We start from the raw sequence: 23,581 nt of genomic DNA, 5'->3' as shown, positions 1-23,581 counted from the left end.
TCACATCTAACTTACTCAAGTAAAAAGTAAAGTAATTCTTCAGAGCTCATCTGATAGCCTACGTTGGTGTGTTACATCTCAAAATCAAGATACAGAAAAGAAAACTATACTTTGTGTTCAGATACAACAAGAAAAAATCCCCGTCTTGACCGAGTGGCGTGAATAAACCAGCAGCAGCAGCAGCAGCAGCTTGACTCCAGCTGTTCTTCCTGCAGCGCTCACATGACGCTGACCCACAGCAGAGCGGTCTGGACGCGGTCTCCCCTGCAGGCCGCTCCGAGCCAGCAGTCATGTGTCGGAGCTGGAAAAAGTGATGGGACGCTCACAGCATCCAGAAGAATGCGATCCGGCCAACCATCTGGTATTTTAGAAACATCTTTCCCCCTCAGCTGGGCCTGCTGCAGCTTGTGTTTGTATAGGCAGTGTGCGTGCGTGTGCGTGTGCGTGTGTGGTGGTGGCTTAAAATTCATGGTTAAAAAACATCAAGCGAAACTGATTGCGAAAAGATATTGCAGGATCAGATGATGACAGGCGAAGCTAAGGCTTCATGCGGATCGTTTTCCCTCCCTCCATTATTTCCTCACCCTCCGCGAAACAATCCCCTTTATGAGCTTCGGCCTCAAACCACTCCTTCCATCCGCAACTATGTCTTGTCTGTTTTTCTTCTCTGTTTTCTCCATCCCTTCATTCCTTCGCGCTTTAACTCCTGATGTGCCGGCGGCGGCGCAGTAAACAACCGCAAGCTCCAAGTAAAAGAGTCACAAACAGGAGAGGAAAGTAAGAGGTTGCGGCTCGGCGTCGCGTTTCATTTCAGTGGCTTATTGTTTGATGTGTCCAGAAATAAATGTTGGGTGTTTCTTGCTCTCTGATGGCCGTCCTGATCCCACACTTAGAGCTTCTCTTGTGTTCGTTCATTCTGAAGAGATCGTGTTTTTTCTAATGTGGACTTTGTTTTTAATAGTTATGTGACTTTTGGAGGCAACTGGTCAACGTGGGGTTTCTTTACAGGGTACCAAACACTTCCCTTTTTTACTGGAAAGAAGAAATTGAAACCCATTCGTTATTTTTGTTTCATTTAACAGCTGTGGGTGTATGTGCAAAATAAAAAATCATGGGAATTTGTGGTCCAATGAATTCCAAATACTTTTGTTTTTTTGGTGTTTTCAATGAATCTGGACAACTTTTGATCACTTCTGGTTTAATTCCTCTGAACGGCTCAGCTTCATGATGACCGCTTCCTCTTCCAACTATGAAGAAGACATACAAATTCCAGTCAAAGTATTTTAATAGTTTTTCGTTTTTCCCCAAAATGTGTGTTTTTTGTGTGTTTCTTCACAACGCTCTTTTTAGCCGAGTCTGTATAACTGAGCCCGTCCTCCCATTGGCTGAGCTCCGGCTGACTCAACTTCCTCCTTTTTCCGACGCAGATGAGACAGACACAAATAAGGACGTGTTCCTGTTGACGGTCAGACCACCTGATGAGGACATTCTTTCTGATTTCTTTGTTACTTCCTCAGAAAAGAAGCGGTGGACTTTGGTGCTAAAACCTACAGAGGTGACGTGTGAAAGCAGCGAAAATAGATTTGTTGGCACATCTAAACTCGGTGCGTGCCGTTTTCTATCCATTGAAACCATTAAATCGGCGAGTCGAGCTTCACATGCCAAACCGGACAGATTCAAAACTACCTGGACTGCTTTGTTAAGTGCAACACATCTGAGTGAAATCACGATTTTTCTCAATGTCTGTGAAGGATTATACTTTAAGCCACATTTAGTACATTTCCTTTCTCGGCATCTGGTTTATTTCTTTCCTGCCCTCTTTCCGTCTCTCTGTCACCTGGAGTTTCCATTTGTCTCACTGAATGTCTCTCCTGGGACATTTCTGAGTAATACTGTATAAAACTCGAGCAATTGAAAGACACTGCAGGATACTGTAAGAGTTACAATTGGTAATCTAAAAAACACACATCCAGCCATTTATCATTGGTTATTATTTAATAATTCTATCCTAAATTAACTGTGACAGTGGTTCTCGAACACAGGAAAGATGCCCCATGGTTCCCAGGATACGATTAAAACAACTCATCAAATAGAAATGAACAAATATCGTTCTGTATGGATAAAAATATGCAAAGAGCAGTGGTTGAATACGAGGTGATGTTTTATTATATCACAGCAATGAAAGATGAGCTATAGAAAACCTCCTCTGACGCTGTCCGGCTTCACGTTTTCATCTGGAACCATATTCATCCTCCTGAACTGATCTGATCTGCTTTTTGTCTCACAAGTGGGACATTTGGCAGCAAACTTGCAATCCAATTTTCTTTTTTCTTTTTTTCATCCTCCACTCCACCCCCCCATCCCGCTCCATCCTCTGCTTTTCTGTCACTGTCGGCCATTTTACCTCGGAGCCCGTACAGCATGGCTGGGCGGTGCAGGAACCACAGCGCCTCCTCCATGCCGGGCAGGAAGTGGCCGGGATGGGCTGCTGGCAATTCAACCAGGGTCTCTGACTGGGTGACCTACATTCTGGCACTGCACGCTTTTCCACTGTTGCTTTGTTGGCGCCCTTAGCTTCAGTTTGACTCTTGGCGTCGGAGCAGGAGTCTTTTCAGACTGGAAGCGTTGATGATGTTGCTAGACGATTTTGAAGAAACTCTTGTCTCTGTGTGGCTCGAAGTAAGAATTTTGGACGCTGCGCTTTTGTACAAAAAGCGGCAAACGGGGATAATTACAGGCCGCCGAGCCAGTTCTCAAAAGTCACGTAGAGTTCAAAGTGTTCAGACTCTGCAGTTCATCAGACGAGCTACAAAGGCTGCCCCATGGTTAGTTATTCTAGGAACACCCAGGTCAGGAACAGGCCTTTATGACCAAGCTGCTGAATCAGAGCCCCCACCTCTCCTTCTTCTACCCTCCACAACGTTTCACCGCCGGTACAACACACCCTCAGATCTGCCAGGAAAGCCGCCCCGCGTCTGGATTCGCAGATGCAACCACATCTGCACCGTTGTCCTTCAAGGCCCCCCCCAACTTCATCCTGGAATCAGAACAGCCTCACCTAACTCCCCCCCTGCCCTTACGCCTCCCTCCAGTGCTGACTTCTGCACAATAAGCAACATCTGCTTCTCATTTCCCCAAAAAACCAAAACAACACGAGGAGTAGAGGAAAAAGAAAGAGGGGTGGGGAGCAGGGGGGTCGCCTCACATGAGAAGACCTTCCTTCTCATGTGAGGAGTTGAGTGGGAAAAAAAAAAAAAGAGAACGAGAAGTTGCACTTCTGGCTTTGAAGGTGACATTTTCTCCCCCCCCTATGTTGGATCATTGTCTCCATTTCTGCTACGCGACACTCAAGCTCTTTTAGGTCAAATCTATAAGCAAAAAAGACAGAAAAAAACTGGAATAATGGGGGAGGGGAGTTGGGAAGAACACTCCCATATCCACAGGAAAGAATCTGCAACTCAGCGGCTGCAGCGGCCCTAATTACAGTGAGGCTTTGCTGAAGTCTGCAACAAAAAGTCAGGGCAAAGAGGGAGAAAACCGCGAGGAACGGAGAAGGAACCTGAAAGCCAGGGGTGAGCAGAGTCTGTGGGCAGAGTGGGGGGAGAGGGCTAGTTTAGATTGTAAACAGTCGGTTTATGAGTTAAAGTCACACCGATTTAATGCTGACTGCAGGAAAACATCCCCGCAAACTTTACTGTGCTGCTTATGCCCTGCTGGAGGCAAATAACGTGACGAGGAACCCTCTGAGTTTTACAGAAACCCTGAAAGAGGGAAAGGAAACCCTGAGAAATGGATTTCAAATACTCGACTCGGTCATTGATTTATTGAGGAAATCGTCTGATGTTACGTCTCTCCCCCCCAAGTTCTCTGCTGAACTTCAAACATTCAGAGCTGTGCAGAGGTTCGACCTCACCACAGATCTCTTCTGTTTCTCCCCTTCATGATGTAGGTCACATGTGTCCAACTTAAGGCCCGGGGGCCAAATGTGGCCCACAGTAGCTTTTTATGTCGCCCTCCATGCTCCAAATTACATAGTTTTCAATAAATCTGCAAAACTCACTCAAAATCTGCACATTCCCACATTTCTTTCAGATTTTTTACTGCACATTTTTCACAAAATTGGCCAACAGTGAGGAAATCCAGTTGCTAAGAGAATTTTAGGGAGGGAAAAAGTGCGTGGAAACCAGCACAAAACAAACCAAACGATAGATTAAAAAAAAGAAACAGCTAATTGTCTCAGCCGCTTGTTTCCTCCACTGTCGGGAATCAGAAGGTGGAAAATATTGGGAAACACAACTTCAGGGAATTTCCATCAGATTGAACCCAGATTTCAATAGTGCAGTAGAGACATCATTCTGAAACTATTCACTGACTGGAGCAGAAACATGCCAATATGATGCGCACCGTTTTGGAAACTTTGTGCAATAAACTGGCATAATACAACCACCACCGTGTTTTCAACACTGGAAAAGGGTTAGGATTCTGAAACCATAACACTTTTAGTTGGTCAAACTGCAGACTGTAGTTCTGCGGCATATTTCTGGTTGCTAATAGTTGACAATAAAACTATCTGGTGTGAGAGACGGCTTTATTTAGAGGTTTGCCAGGGTTCCTCTCTGAGCTCAAGCTGTTACCCAACACGCTCCTGGACTGAAGCTGGTTGATTTAGTCCCAGGAAAAACATGAGTCAACCGAAGATTGCTCCACTTGTGCTCCATCGGTCTGACTGCAGATTGGTGGAAGAAAAACTCTGAACGCTCAACGCTGAATCAATTACCTCCAACAGTTTTTGGGACTCTTCTAAAGATTCTTAGAAATTCATTTTGCTCGAGGGAACGATAAAAAAACAACGTGCTGCATAGATCACACTCTGTTTAGCTCAATATGGCCGAGTTCGGTCTGCTTTTAAAAGCCCCCCGGTCTCATTTAGATCGTTTCATCTTCTCGGGACTTACGTGAAACGCAGACGTTTAGGCATTATGCAGAAATACAGAACATTTTACGATTATAGAAAACTCTTAAATGGCTAAAAGTATGATCCAATCCCATTATATGCCACCTTTATACGGTCGGTTTCTTAGAATGCATTTTACCAGCTTCACTCTGGAAAGAGTCGCATCAACGCCAGAAAATGTCAGATTGAACTTCCTGCCAGCAGCAGTTAAGCGTCTTTGCAGACATCAGAAGAAATGCTCCGTTTTGCCACTTTGGTTTTGTTTTCAGTTTTTTTATAGCTGGATCCTCTAAAAGACAACACAAATTTAAGCAAATAGGAATTTGTAAGTTACAATCTCGTCCAGAAGACATCATGTGACTCACTGAGCTGGGAAGCGAATCAGATTCTTTTTGTCCATCAGTTCGTTTTCCAGCAACACAAGAACTCCTCTGGAGCCAAATAGTTCTAATCTGGTCCAGGAAGAAGGAATGCTGCCATCTAGTGGATGCAGAGGATATTTAAAAAATGTAATAAATGTTGCATCATTTCTGTTTTTCCCCATAAACACGAAAAACAAAACAAATGTACACGACCACTTGTAACAAAACAGACGGCATTTATTTAAAGAATATTGAATAATCGGCTTTCTAACTCTTGGATTTCTTCGTTAGCAGTTTTCCTTTGGGTTTGAGCAAAAGAGACTTTCTGTGCTCCTCCGCTTGTCTGGCCTCATCCTGCTTCTTGTTCCAGGCCTCTACTCCATGATCCACCTCAGAGTTCAGCATCACGATGCGCCTCTGAGGAGAGACGGCGCAGAACCGATGAGCGCGAAGGTCAAATTAAACAGAAGCAAATAAGAGAAACTTTAACGCCGATGCTTACCGCTAACGTTTCTTTCTCTTGTCTTCTCCTAATCTGGCCTTTCAGCTGAGGTGCTGGACGTCCGTCTGTCAGCAGAATGATCAAGTTGAGGACAAATGGAAAACAGACCAAAGCGAAGCCGGTTTGTCACAAGTCAGTCAAGTAGGAGATGCAAGAAAAACATGTCTTCTTCAGGAGGAACAGAGAAGCTGGTCAGAGTTAACTGGAAGTTGAGTAGAACTAAAACAGGGCAAAACCTTTAGGAAATTGGAAAAAAAAAAACTTTAGACTGGTACTTAGGCTCACCTTACAACATCCTGATACAGTTAGAACTACAATGAAATGGTTTGTCAAATCATCTTTATGTGTTGAAATGGAATATGAGGCAATATCTGAGCTGAGAAACTGATATTTACCGATGTTCTCAATCTGTCCTGACTGAGGCAAAGTTTTTTCTGCATGGAGAAATTGCTCTAAAATCAAACTTTAGATGTACAAAGCTGGTAGAGAAAAGCCTGGCAGCCATAACTGCAGCAGAAAGCGGTTCTATAAAAGTACCGACTCAGGAGAGTGAATACGAAAACAAAACACAGATTGTATCTTCTGCTCTATTACATAAAACTTCAATAAGATACAGATCTGGAAAAAAACTAAAAGTTTCTCTGATTTTACTCTTTATAGGTTTATGTTTGAGTAAAACAAACTTTGTTCTTTTATTCTATGAACTACTGACATGTTTCTGAAATTACAAGCAAAAATTTTGTATTTTATTTGCAGAAAATGAGAAATTGTCAAAATAACGAAAAACATGCAGTGCTTTCAGACCTCAAATAATGCAAAGAAAACACATTTATATCTATTTAGAAACAACAAAATTAATATTTTGACTCAGGAAGAGTTTAGGAATCAATATTGGTGGAATAACCAGGAGGTTTTCAATGAGGTTCAGTGCAGTGGGCTCTTCATTTTTTCCAGAGCTGTGTATTGAAGTTTGCAGTTGTAACAGGACAAAATCTGAAAATGTTCAGGAGTCATGAACACTCTTCCAAGGCTTTGGAGATCCAATAATTCCCTTTACTTGCATAGTTGTGGCTGAGAGACTGCTACTTGAAATGTTTAATAACAACATTAGCTTGCAGTAAAATTAATATTGATTCATTTTAAAACACCAAACAGTGATTTATGTATATGAAATTGCTGACTTTCAATATACATAAATCACCGCCTCTTCTTTGTTCCAGTTCTTTTTTGATCCCAGAAAAGTGCAATTTTGGTTCGAAGCCCAAAATTGCAGATGCGCACAGTAGCAACGGAAGTAGCTTCCATTTGACACACAGTGATGCGGTCTGCTCCGTTTAGCTTTAGCTCAAGAAAAGGGTAATAATTAAGTACCTTCAAAAGACCAGTCAGGCAGATCTGTCATTGGTCCATATTCTGTCCCACTTCTGGCCAGTCCATGTCTGCAAGCACATGCACACAAATAACTAAACACAACTAATCATAGGTACAGGAAATGTCTTAAAAATTATTGCAAAGAAGCTAAATTGGTAACTATCTTAAATCCACAGGTGTCAACAGACTAACATTAGGTTTTCAGACGAAAGCCAGCACAGAAAAACTCGTACCTAGTCCTAGATGTTTTGTGTACCTACTAAGTGGTGTTTTCAACGAGCTTCAAAGTGAGATTACAAAGCAATTACTTGGCCGAATTGTGTTAAACTTATCGGTGAAAGGAGTGAACTGGGTAAAGAAAGACATTGTTAAATGTTGGTGAAAATCTGAACCTGTATCTTTAAAAATTAGGGAAATTTCAATGGAGTTTGGCAAAGGTTGCACAACTTACTCTAGTCTCCATTTTTGTCCAGCTTGTACTCCACATGTGGAGCTGAAGTGTCTTCCTGAAAGTCTCAGGGCTTCGAAAAGAACAAGAAAAAAAAACAGAATCACCCAATTAAAGCCATTTACAAGCTGTTTTTTAAAAAACACAAATCAGTAGAAGCTTGCTGTCAAACGGTTAGCATCGTTGTTAGCATTAGCAATTAACCAACACTGTTGGCAGACATTAGCAGAAAAAGCAACGACCGATAAGCAAAACTGTTTGCGGTTACAAAAGTCTTTTTTCAATGTTGGGCTGACAGTGCATACGAGAGATTTAAGGTTTAACCTCTGTCTCACCTGAACAGCACAAAGTCCTGATGGGCGCCGCCATCTTGTCTGTACTACTCAGCACCGACCAGCAGAGGGTGCTAAAGACTCGCTCAGGTCCTATTTGTCAATTTCAAGTCATCAAAACGGAGAAAATAAATCGGTTGTATCAATGTCTGTATTGTTCTTTTGTTGTTGTTTACATAATTTGTCTTCGGTTCTTACCTAACTTATTTTCTTAGTTTGAACAAATTTTCAGTCAAATGAAACAATTTCAAGACATAATATTACCCAAAATAATTTTATTCTTAATTTTTTACTGATTTATTGTTTTTACTCTTTGCATTCTTTCATTATCTACAGTTCTTTGTCTCATTCCAAAATCTTACCCTTTAAATATAATTACATCTTTCACACACCTATGACCCAGAGGTTTACATACACTCATCGTGGACATGGATTTCTTTAATAAATTTTGGCCCACAATTTAGCATTTTAACAATTTTTTTACACAACAAGGAACTTCAATGATTGTTTATAAAAACTAGAATTGTGTGCAAAAGTTAGAATTTGATCACAAATTCGAGCTGAGAATTGAGGATGTTCCAGAAGAATAATAATAGTCTGTTTTATCTGTTTCAAAACCAATTCTGCATGGTTTCCCTGCTTCTCACTAAGGGAAATTGACATAAAAAATAATAAATGACATTCAAGCATACCCAAATACAAATTCATTGAAGCTGTAGGTCGTATATTCATCCCACTGAAAGAATAAAATAACAGCTCCAACACATCATCAAATGACCAAACTCAATGTCGTATTCATGTTGATAAAGGGAACATTCAAACTTTGGTCCACAACCTTCCTACTTTTTTCATATGCAGATCAAACGTTATCCTGAGAAGACTGAACTTAAAGACACACCCAAGAAAACGTTGTTATTCTGACACCTAAGTGTTTTTTAATAGCAGAAAACACAGCAACTGTTTGGGTTTTTTTTTTTTAGCACATGTAGACCTATATGATTGAACACAGGCTGTGGTCACAATCTGACGATCACAGTTAAACCAGATCTGGCATCTGCCCTACTCAAACATGTCAGTTGTCTCATTAATATAACGAAGCACCGTTAACTCTGAACATGCTGTGTGCCACATCTGTGGTTATTTTCTTATCCGTAAATCAGCTTTGAACGTAGCTTTGTTTAACATGCAAATCCGCCTATTTTACTACATCTGTTAACATTTTCTTAGATAAACGTTGGAGAAATTACTGGAAAAAACTGATAACTGTCCCTTACATGTTATTGCAGTACGTTTGCTGACCTTATGGATGTCATTGACATTTGCGAAAAAAAAAAAAAATAGACACGTGAGGAAAGAACATAATGTGAACATATTGAAACAACATCAGTTGAGAAGTGAAAGCTCAGTCCAAAATGGGTTTTTAAAATGGACAATAACTCAGAGCATACCAAATTAACTCCAATTTGGCTTGGGATTGTATAAGCCTAATACTTTGGAGTGGCCTCAGAAAAAAAGCTAGAACTCTGTCCCATAGAAAGTTCAAGACAATTAGATAAATAGAAATAATTTAGGCAGTCCTGACTGAGCTAAAACATGAATAGCTTAGTCTGCTTTAAATAGGGTGTGCTTCTGTTTGGCGTTTAAATGCATATGGAAGTTAATAAAATGGCAAGTTTTATTTTTGATTGACATTCTGGAATATGAATGCCTAGTTCAAAACACCCAACATTCCTATTGGTAAGTTTAATTATGAAAGGGTATGTGGTTAAATTGTGCGTGCATAACTGCCCTTTGAAGATAATTAGAGAACTACTGGCAGGTGTAAGAAGCTGTACTTCATCTGCAAATATTACGTTCTTGAGTGAATTGTACTGGAACAATAACTGACAGAGGTCTGTCGCTCCCGAAGCTCTTCAAAGTGCTGTTTTTGAATGAGCAGCTCCGGGACTAAGCCCTGAAGAATTTCTCTGTTAGCTTTTCAGACAAGTTCCCACTCGCAGCCCGGGGAGGAACGCCTAAGCCGGCAGAGGCTGCCGCTGCTTCCTCGGTGAACCGCAGGCCCGTTCTGGAGGGGGGCTCCGGGGACACAGAGAGCCAACAAGTCTATTCAAACACGCCAGGCCGGACACAGTTTTACTTTATCAGCGCTTGTTGAGTTATGGTGTGTCCGTTAACTGCCACCAAACGGCCGGAATCAGGCCTGACTAATGCCGGGCGGCACAAACACACAGGCGGGATGTTTACTCTGAATCGTCCTTGGAGAACTCAGACACGCCGCAAAAATCCACCAGCCCCATCACACCCCGCTGTGTCCCTGCGCGCATTCCACAGCCTGGTCTTATAAAGTAGTCCCGTTGCCTAAACAACGCCATGTCTCTGGGGAATCACATTCAAATCTTTTTTTTTTTTAATTAATAAGCTAAACAGGAAAAGTTACAGTTTGAACCTGTGTTTTTTTAATTTAGTGTTTTTGTTGTTGTTTTTTTTACATTTGTAACAGGTTAAAAACTATTTCAATTGAAATATCCATGGTTGCTCTAAATTTTAAGTTAAAACCCACATGACTTGTATAATAACTCAGAATAAAGATATTGTGTATTTTATTTATTAGATGAAGAATCTGGACTACTCACAACAATGTAGTGTAAAATGACAGTGTGCCATGATAAACAACAACTTAAGAAATTAAGTGAAATGTAAATAAGTAACTTCTCAGCAAGAAACTTTACAGGAACATTCAGGGAACATCCACAAACAGTTCAATCCACCAGCCCCAATCTTTATTAAAAAAAAGGGTCTATAACTCTCAAGGAACTTTCAATGAAGGGTTAACAATTAGAGGATGTTTCCTTTATGATATCAACTTTTTCTAACTTTTAGAAAACCTTCATAAGATATTCCCTTGGAGTTCTCTGAAGCTTATTTTCAATACGGACAAATAATCAGAGAATGTTTTCCAGAGGTCCCTTCAATGTTTACTACAACTCTAATATTGCGACCTTAGAGGAACATGTTGGGAATATTTTCTAAAAGTTCTTTGGACGTTAGCTTAGTACAGTGGCGACTGAATGTTTTCAGAAGGTTATTTGTAACTTTCAACATGTGTCCCTGGAAGAACCTTCAAATAACTTTTTCTCAAAGTTTCCTTGAAAATTAGGTTGAGCATTGACAAGGCAACCATCTCAATGTTTTGCAACTTCCCGAAAGGAACCTTTAGATAACCTTCAGAAAAAACTTCCTAGATGTTCCCTAAAAGAAGATAGTTTGTACATTTCCTCCAAATTTGACCTTCTGGGAACTATTGCTGTTTAGAGGTTCCCAGACGGCTACATGTGACCTTCGTTCTGATTGGTGACCTTTTTCAAAAAGTTCCTTAAGGTTCCCAGTAACGTTAACAATCAATAAATGTTAAATTTAAGGAAATGTCTGCGTCAGCGGTTGACGTGGACGGAAAAGTTTTTTCCTTCAAGTAGAGATGTTTAAAGAAAGCCAACGAATGTCAAAGCAAGGGATCTATTTGTTTAAAACATAAGTTTATTATATTACAGTTAATCGCTGAACCCATAACCAAGACAGCAGAAAATAGTTCCATGAGGTAAACAAAGCCCAAATGTTTTTTACGGTGGTCTGGCTTGGTAGTTATTTTGCACTTTGAAATGAGTCAATAGGCCACATATCCTGAGATGAATCACAATCATAGCATTAATCGTGAAGCAATGAGCTCTTGAAATGGCTGTTTGTTTTCCAAATGCAAAGCCAAGATAAACAAAGATGAACATGCAACTAGTAAACCTATTCTCAGGGTATTTACAAAGATGAATCAGCTCAAAACAAGAGAATTTTCTACCAAATTAAATGCCAGTTTGAAAAATACAACGGTTGCTTTTTCTTCCCACCTTAAGCTAATGGTGATTCCTTTATTTTTAGCACAGATTTTCACTTTTCTCTCTATTCCAGACTTTGCCAGAAATTTGTAGCTCAGCTACACCAAACAGAAGTTAGAGACAGTTTATATATAATTTAAAAAAGTGAACAGCTCATCATATTGACTTTAAAAGCTACAGCAAGTATGCTAACCTTCTTTAGACCTCTATCAGGGGCTAGACATGGACCATTGAAGTTAATTTAAAATGGCACTGACTAGAGGAAGTACTTTATTTTATATGCTAAACAATTTATTAATAACTCAATCAGCGTTGCTTATTCACATTCTCTAGTTTTGGGAGTGATTGATCAAACACAAATTTAAAGTTGTGAGTATTTGGAGCCTAATACTGTCCAAAAAAAGATAGAAACAAATTATCTTGGGGCGACCCCTTACTTCTGCAAACTCAACACACAGATGTGTAATAGCTATGGTATTAGATATGACCATATCTTCTACAAATGATAAAGTAGAAGATATCACAACACCGTGTGCAAAGCAAAAATCCTATTTAACTCTTTAAGTGACCTGTTTAAAATTGAAAACAAACCTTAGCTCATCATTGTGGTAAAACACTTAAATATTTACTGACATGGAGAATATTATTAAAACAATGAGAGCCATTGGAGCATGTTTTTAACTTCCTGTTCACAATTTGAAGTGACTTGGCATATTTTCTCTGTGTTTTTATTTCATCCTGGCACTTGTTGGGCTCCGTAAAAAGGTGTTCCGGCGTGCTGGGGGGTTGGTGGTGCGGGGGCAAACAAGCCGCCGCTGATAAAAGAACAATGCGCGTCAATTTGCACAAAACAGCAAAACGGCATTTTGAGATCCTTCCTTCAAAATAAAATCAATCATACTCGGCGAAAGTTGAAACAAAAAAATAGAACCTGAGATATTATCTGTATTTTTGGTGTAATAAGAATTTGACACTCTTTTACATGCGAAGTTAAATCGAATCCAACTCGTTTTCCCGCGCTTTTAAGTGTTTCAAGCTAACTGCTGTTCAAAGGGTGTTTACTTTGAAAAGCTCTAACCAGAAATACCTCTTTGTGTTACGACTAGCAAAAACTAAGTGAAAAAAAGGAGGGGGAGGTAAGTTATTATTTGAGGGGAAAGAAAGAGACAAAGTTGTTGGACTATGCGGTGCTCACGGGGAGGGATTTTATTTATCTGGACCGACTCGTTTTAGCTCAGCACCGGTCTGCTGGGAGACTAGGAGCAGCGGAGCGCCGGTTCAAATCATTCCCGTTTCTTTGCCCAAACTTCTCTGCCACTAACACCGAGTCCCGAACCGGATTCTTTTCTTCTTCTCCCTTTGAATCGGGAATGATAAAAGCAGCCGAGCCGGAGCCGAGCCGAGCGGATGGACGTACGGACGGAGTCCAGCCAGTGTCCCGTGTGTATCTTTTCTGTTCCCCTCTCGTTAAAGCCAGTATAATCTTACTGTGAGCACATGAGATGAACGGCAGACGTCGGCTGAGTCGACTATCTGAGCACAAACGGGTTTATTTTCTCGTCTACACTGGACCCACATGAAGAGGCGACGGTCCGCATCCTGCTGAACCCTCTCCGCTTTGTGTTTTCAAAGAGAAGAGAAAGAAACTGGACACTGAGAAGACTTTGGTGGAGTGGATTTCAGAGAGGTGAAGTCTTGCAGATGTGGAGGGTCGACAAAGGGAGCCCTCCATAGGTCACGACGAAGTGTCCATGTTTGTCTTATTTCCTGGCTGGACTGGCTTGAATTCTTTGTGTTTTATGTCCACGGAGCCTACCTGTGTCTGTGGGTTTTTCCACACGTGGAGTTGAATCATGTTAAACTCTTGAAATGTCTTAAGAATATATATATTTTTTATTTATCAGCTTTGTATTTATTGCGTGTATAGAAGTTGTCCTTGTAATTTCAAGAATATTTCTCTCTTTTTTTTGTTGTTGTTAAACATCTTTTTAGAGTTTGATTGAAATCATTTCAAGTGTAGCCGTGTTAGAGCATCTTTTGTTCTGCTGTACATCTCCCTCACACTGTATCTTAGTTATTGCTCTGTAGCATAAAGGAAGACACTGTAACTCTGGAGGCTCCCATCATGGACCGGCCTATAAGCAAGCTGCTGGGGAAGCTGAAGCTCACCGACGCAGGCAGTGTGAAGTTCAACAGCTCCAAGAAGAAACACGACTCCGCTAGCAACTCCAACAACAGCAACGCCAACATCTCCGGAGCGTCTGCTCCCGGCTCCGCGGCCGCGTCGCCCTCCAGGCCTGCCCAGTTCTCCACCACCGGCGACGCGGGAGTCCCGGCGACACCATCGTCCTCCACGCTGGGCGCCGATGGGGAGCAGCCGCTGCATCCCTCCACCTTGGCACAATTGAGGCGGCCCTCCTCCCAGCAGCGAGCCTCCTGCTACCTGACGGACGGAGTGGAGGCCCACCTGGGCCTGACCCCTGACGCTGACCCCGTGGGGGCGCTGGGCTCCAAGGCCTCTATGAACCAGCGGCGCTACTCGCTGGAGCTCCAGCAGCTGGTCAGGCGGCAGCAGCTCCTGTCCCAGCCGCCGCCCCACTCCATCCCGCCGCTGTACCCTGCTCCGGGATACGGGTCGGGTCCCAGAGGGGGGCTGGCCGAGCAGGGCTACAACTCTGAACCCGAGAGGCACAAGCGCTTCTCCCTGCAAGAGGCCCTGCTGTACAAGCGCCTCAGCACCGGGGGTGAGGTGTGGGACAACCCCAGACCCGCTTCCCTGTCCCATCCGCCCCATCGCCCCTCTGATATACCTGGAGGGGGGAGCGTGGGTTTGTTTTACCCACCCGGTCCCACCCTGAGCCCGTGTTCGTCGTTCAGCCTGCAGGAGTCGGTGCTGGTGAGCCCCAGGTCCAGCTTCGCCTCCAGCACGGCCAGCGGCGGGGGCGGGGGCAGCCCCATAGGGAGCCGCTGCAGCAGCAACAGAACCAGCGGCATCAGCTTGGGCTATGACTCCCGCTACTCTGTTTCCGTCCAGCAGCAGCCCATGCAGGCTGGAGGGTCTGCGGCGGGGTACGGTGCTCCAGGCCGAGCCGGGGTCACTGCCGCAGAGGCCTGGACTCAGTACCTGGAGACAGGGGGCCGCCCGGGGCCGTACGACAGCCGCCACTCCTACCCACCGGCAGTGGGAAGCCCAGCGGCGGCCTGCTACCAGGGAGGCCATGAGTGGTGGGACGACAGGCAGGCGGCGAGAGGGAAAGAAGCGGCCCGGTACTCAGACCTGCCCGGAACCCGCTACCAGGAGGAGCTGACCCGGCTTCTCCTGAGGGATGCTGCCCGAGAAGGCGGGGGGCTGCTGGAGGGTCTGAGGCTGAAGGATCAGCCTCTACCCTCACCAGGGACGGCATCAGCCCCCGGGCCGGTCCGACCTCAGGAAGACTCCGGGGCAGCTGGAAGAGAGACGGCGGAGAACCGGCAGGAGTTCTTTGGTGAGAATATTTTTCAGCTAAAGTTTTGAGGTACTTGGTAGGAAGAGACATGATGATATTTCAGTATCGTTAACTGGAGATGCTTGATATATCGGCACTAACATCGGTATCGGCTGATATTCTTAATTTTTTAACACATTGGTATCAGGCCGATAAATAAAATGAGCCGATATTAATCTTATTGCTGCTTGTCTCTGGAAGGAGAGACGAGAGACTTAGTCATGTGGGATTTGTTTGGTCATGTGATAGCGATGCAGCAAAGGATTGTGGGTATATTATCTGAAGCAGTGGTAAAATCAGTTGTGTGTTCCCCCCCAAGGCATCGAAAAGGTAGAAAAATATAATATATGTCAGTTATCGGCGATAAGAGTATCGGATATCGGCCTGAATTTTTATATCTGTGCATCCCTACTGGTAACACACTGTCGGATTTAGAGACGCACCAATCAGCACCAATCAGCATCTCTGGTCAGAGACAGGAAGATGATGGTTTTTATTTAATAATACTATACTCTCACTTTATTGATGGATCAGAACTACAAACTACCACATTTGTTTGTCCTTTTAAGTGCATCAATCATCATCACACACTTAGAAAATGTAGTTTTTCCAACCGATTTCTTTTTGTGTGTGTTTTTTTTCCCTGGTGCATTCAAAACTTCTATCATCTTCCTTCAGAAAAAAAACTGAAAGTTGGGAACTTAGGCCTTAAAGAAAAAATTGTTGGTCTGCATCGGCCAGGAAAACTGGGATCGGTGCATCTCTAGTCAAACCGCAGCCCCGGTTTTAGCCGCTGCTCCCAGAATCGTGTGTTGGGTCGTCCAGCGTCTGCCTTCGCCGTGTTATTACTGCCGTCTGGTGTCGGATCACAGGTTTCCCTCTAAATGAAGGGGTTGCATGGAGAGATGGACAGATTAATAGCTGGAGGAGCATATTGGCTCGCTGGAAGGTGCCGCAGAAACCTGCAGAGACTTGCAGGGTCAGAGCGCATCGAGCGCAAGGAAAGAAAAGAAGCGATTGGGCTTCAGAAATCGACTCCAGGCAAACGGAGATGAAGACAAAGGTGTGTAAAAAAAAAAAAAAAAAAAATGGGGGGAGGAAAAACAACAAAAAACAAAGCTAAATTAGCACATAAATTATTTTTCAAGCTTTTGTGTGACTTTAAAGATGAGGCAGGTGCAGCAAATTTCACCGCAGCGTCTGCGTTTCTAATGCGCCGAATCCTCACAGCTTTTATGTGACAAAACATTCCTCTGTAACACAAATTACATGCTTCCATATAAAGACAGCTCTGGCCATTACTGAGTCACACAAGATTAAGTCTCAGCCTTGTGTGTGTGTGTTTTTCTGCGGCAGGGTGTGTTTCACCCACCTCGAGTGACTTTAGGCCACAGCAATGCAGCGTTAGAGTGTGTGTGTGTGTGTTTAACGCAGCCTTGGCGTGTGCAGGGGCGGGGTGCTGCAGCCTGTTTTTCTGCTCAGGTATGTGTACCCGGAGGGGACATACAACACCGCACTGCGCCGGGCCACTGAAGACAGACGCTCTCTCACACACACACACCTGCGGGAAAACTCCCCTCCTCAGCTGAAACAGAAAGTGGAAACAGAAAAAAGGCAGAACTAATTTAAGTGTCCAGTTTGATCCGCCCACCATGTTTCCTCACGGCGCCTTGCAAAAAATATTCACACCCCCACTCTGAGTATTTTTGGTTCACCACGTCACAACCATGTTTTCATTTTTGATTTGGTGATAGATCAACGCAAAGTAGCGTTTCGCAAAGAAAACAAACAAATAAAAAAAATATATATATTTTTTTGTTATTATATTTTATTATCAATAACATCTGAAAAGTGTGGTGTGCATTTCACTCCGCTGCACTTGAGCTCAAACTCTACAGAAGCACATTTTGTTGTAATTACAGCTAAAAGTCTACCAGCTAGAATGTGTTTGTTTGTTTGTTTTTTTACTGTTCTTCTTCGGACTTTTACTAGGCCTCTCTAACGCTTGACTACTCTAATGTAGCTTTCTGGCTGTATGTTTAGGGTCTCGAGTCTTTTGCAATCTCTGACTGGTTTTCCTCAGATTATCCCCGTAGCATGATGCTGCCACTTTTGACAGTGTTCAGAATGCCAGACTTCCTCCTCACATGAGATTTTACATTTAGGCCGAAAATTAGATTCTTTTTTTAATCTTTTTTTGTAATCTGGCCAGTTTTTGCAAACGTTTGCTGTGTTGAATTAAAATACAAAGGACTTAAAAACTAAATTTACAGGCTGCTGTGGTGGTGCACGGGCAAAGCACAACCCACGTATTGAGGCCTTAGTCCTCGTGTCGGTGGTCACAGGTTCGACTCCCGGCCTGGCCTCTTTCCTGTTGAACTACTTTCAAATAAAGGCCACTAGAGCCAACAAAACTAAATTCACCTCCCTACTTTTTAGCTTTTTTTATTTTTTTTTTAAACAACGCATCATTTTCCATCCGCATACCGTTATTCTCTACTTTTTAAAACCACAGTAAAATACATTAAGCGTGACAAAATGGAGTATAAATACCTTCCCCAGCCTCTGCACCTCATGCGGTTGTTTTCCGGCTCACTGTTACATGTAGCGATTTGGGGCATATTTAAAGTTTCAGCTACCACCTTTTCAGGGTTTTTTTTTTCTTTTTTCTTTTTTTTTGGGGCTTTGGCACAGACTTGATTTTTCTCTGAGACATCAAAGAGTCGGTGTGAAGCCCAAAGCAGCAGCAGTGAGCAGGAGGAATTCTTGATTTGTGTGGCACTCCCTCAACCACATGAGAGGCAGGAGGAAAAAGCGCTCTGTGCCACCCGTAAATAGATCACAGGCAGGAGTGACTGTCGGACCACCGGCGGCCTCTGCTTCACGCTTTACACGCTGCCGTAAGACGCAGCGCCGCTTCAGACAGGAGGAAACCGACTTTTTGGTCATTTTGACCGAGAAAAGTCTTTTTTTTTTTTTTTGTTTTTGTTGCGTGGGTAATTTCTGAAGGCTTCAGTTTAATCGGTACAGAAACGGTTCTGATGTGTTTAGTTTCTGGTTTAAATATCTTAGTACACTTGAAATAAGACAAACTAACTTTAAAGTGACTTTTTAGCACAATGGAGCTTGTCTTAAGTCTAAACTTAACTTGGATTTTTTCATCAGTATTAAGAAGTTATTGACTTAAGCTCCTACATCTTGCTGAAAAGTTACTTTTAAGTTAGTTTTGTCTTATTTCAAGTGTGCTCTGATATTTGAACAAGAAACTAGACCAAAAGTACTTTGAGTCTTTGAGGTTTTGCAGTGTAGAATGAGAGAACAATCCTTGTCTCATGTGGGCTTGAAACTTTTCTCATTTGAGTCCAGTTTAAGGGTCAAACTTTAGAAAAGGGGCTTGTTTTGTTGCTTGGCAACATCACTGTACAGGTTAACGTGGACCCTGTAGACACTAAATCTGGTTCTCAAATCATTTTTCCCGTCGTCTAACGGGGGCATCGGCCGCAGCCAAAGGTCCGATTGGAGAGAGGAGCAAACCCCCCGCTTCACTTGTGGGAGAAAACCTGATCTGGATTTGTGAAAAAAAATGAACAAGTTTTAGTCAGTTTCTGGCTCCTGGAGCGAATCGAAGAAGCCCTGTCATTATAAACATCCCAAATTGCTCTAAATGTTGGGGTTTGAATAAAACTCAAAGGGCCTGTCTTAAGCTCCAAACTCCTGGAAGAAAGAGCGCTCTATTCCGAGAGCGGGATCCGGCGGAGTTTCCCCTTTAATAACAGACACATGAGTGGATGAGCAAACAGCCTGGCATGGGGAGCCGGGCTTTAGCCGCGCGAAAATCCCCTAGGTGGTGCGAACCAGAGGATTTACAAGTGTTGACGGTGTGTGTGTGTGGAGGTGGATTTCAGGACACATCCTCCTGGAATGCTGTCATAAACAGGAGCTGCCACTAAACGCCTGTTTGTGTGTGTGTGTGCGTGTGTTTTCTCCCCTGAACCCACCGTAGGTACCTGTGTGAAGTGTGGGAAAGGCGTGTACGGGGCGGATAACGCCTGCCAGGCTCTGGATCACCTCTATCACACTCGCTGCTTCACCTGCGTCTCCTGCGGTGAGTCTCGTCTCCTGCAGAGTCGGCGCCGCGCCCTTCATTAATAACTCCCCTCTTCTATCCCCCCCTCTCTCTCTTTCTTTTTTTTTTTTTTTTATGAAAAAATGTGACCCCTCTGCAGGTCGCACCCTGAGAAACAAGGACTTCTACAATGTCAACGGCTCTGTGTACTGTAAAGAGGATTACATGGTGAGAGCTGAGGTCGAGATGTGTTTTGACACCTTCGGAGTCGGGATGAACTCTAATCTCTTTTTTAAAATTTTTTTTTTTAATTACAGTTTTCGGGATTCCAGGCGGCTGCTGAGAAGTGTAGCGTGTGTGGTCACCTCATTCTGGAGCAGGTGAGACGTTTCCACACTCACACCCAGGGACGATTATGTCAGATTTAAAGAAAATCCCTTTCAAGCTCCACCAATCTTGCGTTGGGTAACGTTTTTTTTTTTTATTGTTCCCCCCACCTCCACCCCCACGATGACTTTACACATCCCCACGTTTCCCACAATTCCCTTTGAAGCCGTTCTCCCGGGGACGGAGAAATGCGCTGACGTCTCTCTGTTGCCACTTCTTTGGTTTCCCACGATAAGATTTGGCCTGGAATGTTTGCCTTGGCTTTTTGGTAAATAAAGACTTAAGGCTGTGCAGTGATTATCTGCAGACTTTTTTTTTATTTTTTTAACTTATATGAACCACGTCGTGCTTATTAATAGACGGCGGCCTGTGAGCCACGGGAACCGAACTTCACATGGGGAGCTTGAGGGGCAAAATGTGAGGAGAGCTGGAGATGTTTATCTAGAGAGCAACTTTCCTCTGTCTGGACATTTTAGCTTACAGTCTGGAAAATAAAAATAAAAAGTATTTCTTTACGTTCTTTGTCTCTTATGCTGACTTTATCTACACTTCTTTCTTTTATTCCTTCCATAGTTCCTTTTTGCCATCCTATTTTCTCGTCCGACTAGTTATCTACATATCTTGCCAGCTGTGTTTGGCTGTTTTAAAGCTGACCCTCCTTGTACGCATCAGCCATATGTGACCTTTTCCAGAGTTGCAGCTCATTAACCCTGCAAGAATTTGTACGTCGTCGTCTTGCACAGTAGGAAGCCGTTAGCACGTTTTGTTCTTGTGCATCTAGGCTGTGCTTGTATTCTAATAAAGGTTGATAAGAGAATGATCAGTGAAATGAATCTAAACAATACGAAAAGGTAAAAAAAAAAAGGAACAAATAATTGGACAAATATTCTTCTACAGTTTTCCCACTGAGGGATAATAAAAGACAGCTCTGTTCTACAGTTTTGCGTAACATCTAAATGCTTTTTTTTTTTTTTTTTTTCAATGTGTGTGTCCAGATCCTGCAGGCCGTTGGGAACTCCTACCACCCCGGCTGTTTCCGCTGCGTGGTGTGCTCCAAGGCTCTGGACGGGGTTCCCTTCACTGTGGACCAGCACAGCAACATCTACTGCGTGGCGGACTACAACAAGTGAGAAATCCACGGATTATTGAGCTGCTTTCTCCTTTTGGATTTGGAAAAATTGAGAGAGCGAAACCTTTTAAGTCGTGCCATATGTTGACCGTTGAGTTTGCTGCGTTTCCATACTGTATATTTTTATAGTTTTTTTTTTCACATGAGAGATGCACAGTGAGTTTAATGTTTGGCAGACGTTTCCACAGCAAATAAACTTTCTCCGGTCACATCTGCAGGACTTTTGCTCCAAAGTGCGCTGCCTGTTTGCAACCCATCTTACCGACTGAAGTGAGTAGCCTCTTATCTGTTTTAATGAGTAATCCTTTATCTGGCTTGACCAGGATATCGTTGTAAAGGGCATCGTTTTTGCAGCTTTTGTTTTCTCCGTTGTGTTTAGGATTGTAGCCCACAGTAGTTATGGTCATTTTTATGTGTCAAGTTGAGAAGTATGTGGAGGAAGGGGGGGGGGAAAGCATGAAATAAATGAACTGAGAACAAAGCAGATGTGCTTGTTGCTTGCTCAGTGAAGACTTGGGCATTTAAGAAAGAAGCTGTAGTAAATTCTCCACTTGGAATATGAATCATAAGGGGAATATTTGACATGAAATTGTGAGTTACAAGGTAGCAGCTGAGTCACCCAACAAACCGGCACAGTGCCCAGGCATTTAAAAGCTCTCTCTGACGAGCCTACAAGTCGCCCCAGTGGTGAATTACCAAATTGTTGCATCACATGGAATCCAAACAAAATCATCTTTCTTCTCAAGTCAATATTTTGTCTTAATATTCCACTCATTCAGTGGATGGAAGAAAAAATAAATACAGACGAAACTATTGATCTGTTACTTATTTTGATTCAGGGAAGTGAGCAGCTATTAATTTATGTAATAAAAGTGAATTGTGAAAGAGAACATCATTTTACCTGAAAAACTTTATGCTCACAAACGACACCCATCCATTCCTTTTGGAAAGTTTTTTAGTTTTTTAACGGGAGAACAATACCTTTTCATTTAACTTCTTTCTCTATTGATCATTCAAAGCCAATCTTTCATGTTTCTACATTTTTGAAATACTAACGGAACAGAATCAATTGAATCTACAGAACATGAAACGCTTAAGTTCATGCAGGTTATCTGTGTTCAGGCTACATGACATGCATGAAGGATTTCCCTGAAGCGAGTGCAGGCGTTCCAGACATTATTTTAGCTTTGTTTTGTTTCCCAGGGCAGCGAGGAGATCCTCAGGGTCGTGTCTATGAACAAGGACTACCACTTTGAGTGCTACCACTGCGAGGTGAGTTATATCCGCCAACAAAGGTTTCCTCCCGACAGTCTCCTTTCCAGGAATTCTGTTATGTAATCGTCAAACGGCTGAGCTGCCTTCGCCTCCGTGTGCATTCCTGTCCTTATCCGAGTATTTCTTTTTTTCTTCCCGTCTCCCAGGAGTGTGGCAAGCAGCTCTCCGATAAGCCCGGCTCGCAGTGCTTCCCTCTGGACTCTCATCTCCTCTGCCACTCCTGTCACATGAGCAGAGTGTGTGGCACACACAGCGTCCCCCCACACAACACACACTGATCTCGCCGTGCAGCTGTGGATTTTCCTTTTCTTAAAGAATCGATCGATGCTTTCTCGCGCATCTTTTTTTAAAACGAAACTGCTGACGTCGAGACATTTCATTTAGCCACATTTCATGTCCTCCGATTGGTCCGTCACATGTGCTGCCTGCTGTACGTCTTGTACCATTGCTGTACTATAGTTTAAAAAAGAAAAAAAAAGGGAACAAACTACTGCTTTTTAACCCCAGTGTTGCTACTGTTTGCTGTAGAAGAACAAAAAGGGATTTTACTGAATTATGTCGTGTACATACATTATGACTAGCAGACTTTTGCACTTAAATTTTGACTTTACTGTAAGTTGTTACATGAATCTGTGCAAAGCTGAAGAGAAACCATGTTGTCATTTCTGTATGTCAAGTATTTTTCCATTTGTGCTCAGATTGTGCTCTTACAGATATTGGTCACAATTTTAATAAAAGCAAATGTTAACAAATTTACAGGGAATATCCCTCTGATCTGCAGCAACCCTACACATGTAAATGCGGCACCTTTCAGAGAGGTGTTAAAAAAAGACAATAAATTAGGTTTCTAGGAATTTATGATGTTTCTCAGCTGCTAGGTTGGAGAGCCTGTATTTATCGTGCCAGGAGGATGAAGAAAGAGAAAAATAAAATCCTCTTAATCCAACTATTAAAAGTTGCCTTGGAGGGTTGCTGGGGAAATTTTTTTTCTGATCTTCCACCACAAACAAATTAGTGGAGTTTAGTAAACTGCTTTGATCAGACGACACCAAGATTACATAGAACAAAAACTAGCTGGGTTTGTACAAAAATCCCAAGCTGGATGACAATGGGAAAGAAAAAGATAACTGGTAAGTATGGGGGGAGGATCTGTGATGCTGTGGGCCTGCTCTGAAGTCCTTGAGAGCTTTGGTGGGTTGATCAGAAAGTCTAGGATTTTAAATGCATAACTAAAAAGAAGATGAATAAGGACTCAATGTTATGTTGGAGTGTAAAGTAAGTCAAATCTTCAAAGATAACTGAGTGAGAATATGCCATTAGAAGGAATAAATAATGCAGCATTTAAAATGGCCGACGCGTTCGCAATGATGCAACTGAACGAACATC

General features: G+C 42.8%; 2 protein-coding genes across 2 annotated transcripts; one reads left to right on the top strand and one right to left on the bottom strand.

Annotated features, from left to right (window-relative positions):
• Window positions 1-5,532: 5,532 nt before the first annotated feature.
• On the bottom strand, window positions 5,533-8,062 carry mrpl52 (mitochondrial ribosomal protein L52). Its single transcript, XM_008428003.1, has 5 exons — window positions 7,973-8,062; window positions 7,641-7,710; window positions 7,190-7,257; window positions 5,819-5,883; window positions 5,533-5,733 (listed from the first exon to the last, which is right to left on the bottom strand). The coding sequence occupies exons 1-5, from the start codon at window positions 8,004-8,006 to the stop codon at window positions 5,584-5,586; spliced, it is 387 nt and encodes a 128-aa protein (XP_008426225.1). The 5' UTR covers window positions 8,007-8,062; the 3' UTR covers window positions 5,533-5,583.
• Window positions 8,063-12,953: 4,891 nt separating this feature from the next.
• On the top strand, window positions 12,954-23,049 carry ajuba (ajuba LIM protein). Its single transcript, XM_008428002.2, has 8 exons — window positions 12,954-15,338; window positions 19,342-19,443; window positions 19,565-19,632; window positions 19,722-19,784; window positions 20,787-20,917; window positions 21,139-21,190; window positions 22,124-22,192; window positions 22,342-23,049. The coding sequence occupies exons 1-8, from the start codon at window positions 13,979-13,981 to the stop codon at window positions 22,471-22,473; spliced, it is 1,977 nt and encodes a 658-aa protein (XP_008426224.1). The 5' UTR covers window positions 12,954-13,978; the 3' UTR covers window positions 22,474-23,049.
• Window positions 23,050-23,581: the final 532 nt, after the last annotated feature.

The sequence above is a fragment of the Poecilia reticulata genome, linkage group LG14 (assembly GCF_000633615.1).
Source record: "Poecilia reticulata strain Guanapo linkage group LG14, Guppy_female_1.0+MT, whole genome shotgun sequence".
Lineage (NCBI taxonomy): Eukaryota > Metazoa > Chordata > Actinopteri > Cyprinodontiformes > Poeciliidae > Poecilia > Poecilia reticulata.
This window is presented reverse-complemented; position numbering and strand designations above follow the sequence as displayed.

Excerpts from the sequence above, each read along its gene's own strand:
- ajuba (XM_008428002.2), top strand. The coding sequence starts at position 13,979 with ATGGACCGGCCTATAAGCAAGCTGCTGGGGAAGCTGAAGCTCACCGAC. Across the intron at positions 15,339-19,341 it reads GAACCGGCAGGAGTTCTTTG|GTACCTGTGTGAAGTGTGGG; the intron begins GTGAGAATATTT and ends AACCCACCGTAG. Across the intron at positions 19,785-20,786 it reads GTCACCTCATTCTGGAGCAG|ATCCTGCAGGCCGTTGGGAA; the intron begins GTGAGACGTTTC and ends GTGTGTGTCCAG.
- mrpl52 (XM_008428003.1), bottom strand. The coding sequence starts at position 8,006 with ATGGCGGCGCCCATCAGGACTTTGTGCTGTTCAG. Across the intron at positions 7,711-7,972 it reads CAGGACTTTGTGCTGTTCAG|CCCTGAGACTTTCAGGAAGA; the intron begins GTGAGACAGAGG and ends TTCTTTTCGAAG. Across the intron at positions 5,734-5,818 it reads AAGAGAAAGAAACGTTAGCG|AGGCGCATCGTGATGCTGAA; the intron begins GTAAGCATCGGC and ends GTCTCTCCTCAG.